Genomic DNA, 7,203 nt, shown 5'->3' on the forward strand with positions numbered 1-7,203 from the left:
CACTTTTGGGGGGGCGGGGGTGCGCAGGCGCAGTGGGGGAGCTCTGGGGTGGGGGTAGCGGCCGCGTATCAAGTTGCTTGCTGTCCCAGCCAGAGCAGCCAGGGCGTTCAGGAGTCCGGGCTAAACCTGCGCCTTAATCCATACATCAATTGGAGGAGAAAAGTTTGTGAATTGGGCCTCCAAGTTTTGGGGGGCTCGGGCTTGCGACACGGGGTGACCGAGGAGGCTCGTGGGAGGTGAGTGGATCGGTGTGCGCGGGCGGGGTGGAGCTGGACCATTCACACCTTTCTTGACGCGTCTACTCCTGCGCGATCCTCCTCCCCCAAATAAATACCGCGATCGTTTGTTCGAGGGTCCCTGCTGCCATTCAGACATGGTGTCTTTTGGACCCATCGTCCTATTTTTATTAGCGAGGAAGCTGGGACATAGGAGGCATGCCGATTCTCCAGCCTGGAAGCGGTTGAGGCCCAGAACAGGGCAGTCTGGAAGCCCGGAGCGTAGGCTGCGCGTCGGTGGGGGAGGAGCGGACCGAAGGGGCTCCCGACCCCCGAGAGCCCCCCCCCGAGAGCCGCGCGTGCAGCCCGCGCCTCGTCAGAGCCTGGACACCAACGGCCCCCTCTTTTCTCGTCCCAGGATTCCCTCATGGAGCCCCACGAGCCTGCAGAGAACCTCAGCCTGACCCCACAACCCTGCTTGCTAGAACTTGGGGACACGGAAGAGCCTGGGGATGAGGCCCCCGATGGTTCAGACACTGTGGTCCTCAGCCTCTACCCCTGCACCCCGGAGCCTGGGATCGCTGATCCGGATACGGGGGCCTCCTTGCCTCAGGGTAGGACGCCAGCCTCCCCCCAGCCCTGCGATTTCCGTTTGCGGCCGGGATGCAGCTCAGTGGCACAGCGCGTGCCTTGCACGCACACCCACGCCCTTCCTCAGCACACATACCAAATAAAACAGAAATTCATGTAGCACAAGCCATTCCATCTGAAACATTTTTGAGCCTTCAAGGGCACGGAGCAGGGTCACCATGGCATGCAGACACCCCCCTGCCTAGTTCCATAACTAATACATCTAGCAGAGCCTTGTCCCCATGAGCAGACACCCCGCCCCTCCCCCCTTGCTTCCTGTTCTGGACTGTTCCTCCCTATGGGTCCCAGTCCAAAGGGCCTGTGAATGTCTGAATCTCACACCAAGGGGAGGGTTCAGGGGCCCCCTGCGGGGCCTGGGGGCTGCCCCCAATGGATATCTTGCTGGGGGGGGGGTTCCTTTGGAGGCTGTCTCAGCCCCTTGGGGCAGATATAGGGGAGCAGCTGAGCTCAACTTGGCATCACCCCTGGGAGCCATTCTCTGGGGGTCTCTGTGGGGTCCTGGCTCCCACTCAGGGGAGACTGAGGCCCTCCGGTATCCCGGCAGGCAGCTCCCTGAAACACTCCACGACCCTCACCAACCGGCAGCGGGGGAATGAAGTCTCGGCACTGCCGGCCACCCTGGACTGTGAGTGCGTCTTTCCCTTGATGGGTGATGGAAACTGAGGCGAGGCGGGCGGGGCCAGGAGAAAACTCCACATGTCTCTGGTCTACAGCCCTGTCCATCCACCAGCTGGCCGCCCAGGGGGAGCTGAGCCAACTGAAGGAGCATCTGCGGAAAGGTGACTGTCCCCCGTGCTGTCCCCACTGTCCCCCTCTGCCCTCTCACTTCTGACACCATCCCACTTCTGCCAGGTGACAACCTCATCAACAAGCCGGATGAGCGTGGCTTCACCCCCCTCATCTGGGCATCGGCCTTCGGGGAGATTGAGACTGTCCGCTTCCTGCTCGAGTGGGTGCGTCCCGGGGCCCCCCGAGTCTGCTAGTGTCTGCCAGGGACGCCCCCTCCCAGCCATCGCGGCTTCCTCTGTCCCCCCCAAGGGTGCCGACCCCCACATCCTAGCCAAGGAGCGGGAGAGTGCCCTGTCCCTGGCCAGCACGGGCGGCTACACCGACATCGTGGGGCTCCTGCTGGAGCGAGACGTGGACATCAACATCTACGACTGGGTGAGGGTGCCGGGCCGTAGATGCTTCTCCAGGCTGCAGCGAGGTTGTGGGGAGTGCTGTGGCGGCAGGCACCGGAGCCCAAAGGGCACATGTTGGGGTGGGGGGGTGAATTCCAGGAGGGTTTCCTGGAAGAAGGGTCGCTGAGCTATGAACTGGACTCGCAGGAGGTGGAAGAAATTGGAGGCGGGTGTTATGGGTATCGGGCAGAATATACAACGGTTGCCCTGCCCCTCCCCTCCCACCCCAGAATGGAGGGACGCCGCTGCTCTACGCGGTGCGCGGGAACCACGTGAAGTGTGTGGAGGCCTTGCTGGGTGAGTGGGGGTCCCGGGACCTGTCTCGCTCTCTGGGAGGAGGGGACTTGCCAGCTGGCCCCTGGCCTCCTTGGGAGGGGTGCAGTGGACACTGGCAGCTCACAGGCCAGCCTTGCAGCCCTCCTAGAGCCCCAGGTGGCCACCCCCAGGCTGGCTGCTGTCCCCCAGGCCCAGCCCCAAGTGTCCACTCTGTTTGCAGCCCGAGGCGCCGATCTCACCACCGAGGCGGACTCTGGCTACACCCCGATGGACCTGGCTGTGGCCCTGGGATACCGCAAAGGTTGGGCTGAGCCCCGCCAGGTGCAAGAACCCCACGCCCCAGGAGGCTAGTGCTGGCAGCAGCCGCTGGATGACTGCGTGCCCAGTGCCTAGCCTGGGCCCTGAGCATCCCGGTGCCCCTAGTGCATATGGATGCTGAGAGGGGTGCCACCAGGGTTCCCAGGGCAGGAAGACAGGGCTGTGGCGAGGGCTCAAAGGGCCAGAATGCAGCTCTGCATGCAGGAACCCGAGTTCAAAAAAGCCAGCAGCAGAAGCCATAGGGAAGCAGGAACTCCGCTCCCCGCATCCCTAGCGGTTCCTGAGTTCCACCAGGAATGAGCCCTGAGCACAGCGCCAGGAGTCATCTCAGAGCACCCGTGGGTGTAGCCTCTAAAATAAACACCAGCAGTACACAATCGTCCGGCACTGCAGGGTGGTGCCACAAGCACAAAAATAAAATTCAGGGGCTGGAGCGATAGCACAGCGAGTAGGGCGTTTCCCCTGCACGTGGCCCACCCAGGTTCGATCCCCAGCATCCCATATGGTCCCAGCACTGCCAGGAGTAACTCCTGAGTGAAGAGTAACCAGGGTGAAGAGTATTCCAGGAGTAACCGATGAGCATCGCTGGGTGTGACCCAAAAAGCAAAAAAAAAAGTCAAGGGGCTGGAGAGATAGGACAGTGGGGAGGGCGTTTGCCTTGCATGTGGCTGACCCAGGTTTGATCCCTGGTATTCCATAAGGACCCCCAAGCACTGCCTGGGGTAATTCCTGAGTACAGAGCCAGGAATAACCTGTAAATTGCCAAGTGTGACAAAAAAAAAAAAAAGTTCAAGGCTGGAGTCATAACACAGCGCGGGACACTGGGACAGCAGGGAGGGCACTGGGCTTGCACACAGCTCACCTGGGTCCCTTCTCAATCCCTAGCATCCCATAGGGTCCCCTGAGCACTGCTAGGAGTGCAGAGCCAGCCCTCCTGGGGCTGTGGACCAGGCTGCATGAGCTGGGGGGGGTTCCTCTGGGTGACAGGGGTTGAGTGCTTGACTAGTACACCCCTCGGAGCAGAAGCATCTTCCCCAACCAATCTGAGAAGTTCATGGTTTGCTGGGGCAATGCCTTTATAATCCCAGGCACCCTCGGGAGGGCACCTTGGCACAGAGATCAGGGAAGCTGAGGCCTGGTGTGGAGGGAGCCTGTTTGGTCCTCTCAGGGGCAGCAGTAGTGGTGGGTGTGACCCCACATCCCCCACCCACTCACACTGTGTCTCCTGTCCCATCTGGGTCCAGTGCAACGGGCCATCGAGAGCCACATCCTCCGGCTCTTCCAGAGTGACCTGACTCCTGCCAAGGGCGAGTGAGGACAACCAGCCAGGAACTCCGGACACTCAGGGAGCAGAGCAAAAGGCCGACACAGGGCCAGGGACGCCCAGCACCTGCTTCCAAGGCAGCTAGGCTCCTGGCTGGACCACAGGCAGCTGGGAGAGGGGTCCTTTCCCCAGCTGGGAACCAATAAACCTTTTTGTGCAGAACCCAGGGAATTGCTGTGCTTCCTGGAGGTTTTTTTGGAGGAGGTGGCAACTCAGCTGTCCTCACACCTTCTCCCCCAGCACCAACAGGTGGTAGATGACCAGGCGGCCAAAAAAGTCAGTGGGGTCCTCCAGGGTCACCTTCAGCCGGTCCACTTCAGCAGTCGGTACGGGGAAGGTGTGAACATGTGCAGTCAAGGCCAACAGCATCTAGTGTGAATCGCCACCCTTCCCTCCCCTCCCCTGCCCTCCAGACCCACCACTCCTGAGGCTACAGCCCTGCTGGAGCCCACCTGAGTCCTGCTCATGTCTGGCACCCAAGACTCACAGAATAGGATATCTGCAGGGCATTGCTGTCCTCAGGGTAGAAGTCCAGAATCTTGTCAAGATCCCCGGTGCCCTGCGCTCCTGACAGAAGGCCATGGTGAGGCCTGGGTGCCCGACTGGCACCCCGCCGTGCAAGCCCCGCCCGCCCAAGCCCATCAATACCTTCCAGGCGGCCACGGCGACAGGAGAAGCCCCCTTGGAACTGGATCCGCAGCTGGGACACCCTCACGCACTGCGGGAACTCCAGCGTCACCCACTGGGCGGGGCCCTGCGTGCCGGCGCGGAAACCGAGTCGGGAGGTTGCAGGCGCGTGTCCTGACACCTCCCAAGTCTCGCTACCACGGTCCGGGGCGGGGGTGGGTGATGGGGGCCCCCACCCCGATCCTGAAGCCTCACCTGGTCCGAGCTCCAACACGTCTCCTCCACTTGGTCGAACAGGTGCTTCTTGCCGAACTCTCGGGTATTGCGATTCAGCACGGAACTCACCCTGGGGACGCGCGCACCGGGGCGGGAAAGTGCTGAGCCCACCTGGGGGACCCTCGGCGGCCGCACCCGCCCCTTCCCAGCTCTCACCTGCTCACGGTGTCGGGGCACACCAGCGAGTGGCTCATCCCTGAGACTGTCAGACTGCACCTGTGCGGGGAAGGACCCGCAGTGCCCACGCGCTGCAGCCGATCACCCCTTCCGCGGAAACGGGGAGCCCGGGGACGTTCCCGCGGCTGGAGCCTCGCACTTCCGGCCGCTGGGAGCCCAGGAAACAGACTTCCAGGCCTGCCTCAGTTTCTCCGCTCCCAGCGCGCGGGAACCCGGAAGTGCGGCCCAGGCTTTGGGCTCTGCGCAGGCGCAGCGCGACTAGGGCTTGTGTCTCCCCCCCCCCCCACCACCACCACCACCAGAGTAAATTTGCGGCCCGCCCCTTAAAGGGCCCGCGCCTGAGCTCTCGCTTACCTAGGCATGCAAGGTTGGGCACCTGCCAGGCTCAAGTGTCCCCTGGGTTCATCACCTCCAGCAAAGTGGCTCAGAGCCGTAGGACAGCGAGGAGGGCGTTTGCCTTGCACGCGACTGACCCGGGTTTGATCCCCAGCGTCCCATATGGTCCCCCAAACCCTGAAAGGAGTGGTTCCTGAACACAGAGCCAGGAGTAACGCCTGAGCATTGTTGGATGTGGCCCAAAAGCAAATGAACAGGCAAAAAAGATGGCTCAGGCAGAAATGAGTGGGAGGAGGAGGGCGTGAGTTGGCTTTTGAAGGACACATAAGGGATAGTTTCCAAGCTAAAGATTAAACAAAATACACCATCTTCACCACCACCCATCATTTCTGGGTGATGCTGGGAACAATGACAAGTCTCCAATCTGGGGAAAACAGATCCCTGTCCCAGGGGGTCAGAGCTGAAGCAGAAAGAGAAGGGGTGGGAGTGATGGGAGGGGGTGCAGACAGGGCAGGCAGGAAATCAGCAGGATGAGAAAATGTGGAGGGATAAGGCTGGGCTGGCTGGAAGGTCATGAATCTGCAAGCAGGATGTGGAGCAGATCCCTCTGGGCACCGAGCTGCCATGGAGGTGCCGAAGAAGGGCGGCACCCCATCTGCGCTGCATGAATGGAGGTTCCCAGGCAGCCCGCTCTGGCAGGCAGTGCTCCTGGCTTCTGCTGAATGCTCTGGGATCCAGTCCCTTTGAAGGGCTGGGAGGGGGGCACCCCTGACATCCTCTGAGCGACGGTCCAAGCCCACTGCAGGAAGGAGGGGGCTGGCTGGGAAACTGGGCCGCCCAAGGGTCTGCCAGCACTTCCTGTTGGGCTTGTCATTCAGATGCCACTCTGGGCTCAGGGCTGGGCTGGGGGCACAGGAGACACTCTCCTACCAGCAGAGAAACTGGAGAGTGTTGGAATCTTCACGTCCTGGCTGGGTAATGGGCAGCAGGCAGGCTGTGTGACCTCCAATGAACCCCATAATACCTCAAAGCTTTGTTTCCTCCCTTGATAGGGATTTGTTAGTTTTGTGTGTGTGTGTGTGTGTGTGTGAGTGTGTGTTTGCGAGGGGAGAGGGGCAGGGGAGGTACTCAGGGATCACTCAGGTTGGTGCTTAGGGGACTCTGCAGTGCCAGGGATTGAATGGGCATCGACCACGTGTGCACATGGGAGGCTGGTGTCCTAGCTGCTGTGCCATCTCTGAGACAGGGCAGCTTCAGCTCTGGGACCACAGAAGCATCCTTGGCTGGGGACTGATACACACCTACACAGTCCATGTGTAGGCTGTGGCACCCGACTCCACAGCTAAGGATGCAGCAGCTCAGCCCAGGCTCCCATGAGGCTCAGCGTCTCCCTCCCCCCCCACACACACCCAGGGACAGGAAACCGCCTGGCAACCGGGAGGGGGCCAGCTTGCACCCCTTCCTGCCTCCTCACCCCACCGGCGCCTGGCATGAATGAGAGGCCTGTTTCTCCAGGGAATTAGCAGCCCTGGCTCCCAGCAGGAGCAGCCAAAAGTGGCCCATTCATTTGCCTGAGAGAGAACCCACGGGCCCTGCACCCCCCCACCCCACCCCCCACACACGCTCAGACTGGGCAGGGGCTCTGGGAGACACAGGCGCCTCTGGTTCGCAGAGGGAAACCGAGGCAAAGTCATTTTCTCTGGAGAGATTTCAGCCCCAATCTAATCTGGGTCCGGAATTCGCCTCCTTTGCCCTCCACCCCTGCCCCCCGCCCGGAGCCTGGGAGCTCGGGAGGGCCAGCGATTAGCTGAAGACCTGCCAG

General features: G+C 61.6%; 2 protein-coding genes across 2 annotated transcripts; one reads left to right on the forward strand and one right to left on the reverse strand.

The window, feature by feature from the left end:
- Positions 1 to 24: 24 nt before the first annotated feature.
- RFXANK (regulatory factor X associated ankyrin containing protein) lies at positions 25 to 4,131 on the forward strand. Its single transcript, XM_056119598.1, has 9 exons — positions 25 to 236; positions 634 to 829; positions 1,411 to 1,491; positions 1,580 to 1,645; positions 1,719 to 1,819; positions 1,905 to 2,030; positions 2,278 to 2,344; positions 2,544 to 2,624; positions 3,886 to 4,131. The coding sequence occupies exons 2-9, from the start codon at positions 643 to 645 to the stop codon at positions 3,954 to 3,956; spliced, it is 780 nt and encodes a 259-aa protein (XP_055975573.1). The 5' UTR covers positions 25 to 236; positions 634 to 642; the 3' UTR covers positions 3,957 to 4,131.
- NR2C2AP (nuclear receptor 2C2 associated protein) lies at positions 4,124 to 5,270 on the reverse strand. Its single transcript, XM_056119600.1, has 5 exons — positions 5,025 to 5,270; positions 4,848 to 4,938; positions 4,614 to 4,719; positions 4,464 to 4,532; positions 4,124 to 4,303 (listed from the first exon to the last, which is right to left on the reverse strand). The coding sequence occupies exons 1-5, from the start codon at positions 5,060 to 5,062 to the stop codon at positions 4,188 to 4,190; spliced, it is 420 nt and encodes a 139-aa protein (XP_055975575.1). The 5' UTR covers positions 5,063 to 5,270; the 3' UTR covers positions 4,124 to 4,187.
- Positions 5,271 to 7,203: the final 1,933 nt, after the last annotated feature.

The sequence above is a fragment of the Sorex fumeus genome, unplaced genomic scaffold (genome assembly GCF_029834395.1).
Source record: "Sorex fumeus unplaced genomic scaffold, SorFum_2.1 ptg000041l, whole genome shotgun sequence".
Lineage (NCBI taxonomy): Eukaryota > Metazoa > Chordata > Mammalia > Eulipotyphla > Soricidae > Sorex > Sorex fumeus.

Coding starts and splice junctions, on each gene's coding strand:
- RFXANK (XM_056119598.1), top strand. CDS start 643: ATGGAGCCCCACGAGCCTGCAGAGAACCTCAGCCTGACCCCACAACCC. Junction 1,646..1,718: donor GAAGGAGCATCTGCGGAAAG/GTGACTGTCCCC, acceptor CACTTCTGCCAG/GTGACAACCTCATCAACAAG. Junction 2,625..3,885: donor GGCCCTGGGATACCGCAAAG/GTTGGGCTGAGC, acceptor ATCTGGGTCCAG/TGCAACGGGCCATCGAGAGC.
- NR2C2AP (XM_056119600.1), bottom strand. CDS start 5,062: ATGAGCCACTCGCTGGTGTGCCCCGACACCGTGAGCAG. Junction 4,939..5,024: donor TGCCCCGACACCGTGAGCAG/GTGAGAGCTGGG, acceptor GCGCGTCCCCAG/GGTGAGTTCCGTGCTGAATC. Junction 4,533..4,613: donor TCGCCGTGGCCGCCTGGAAG/GTATTGATGGGC, acceptor GCCTTCTGTCAG/GAGCGCAGGGCACCGGGGAT.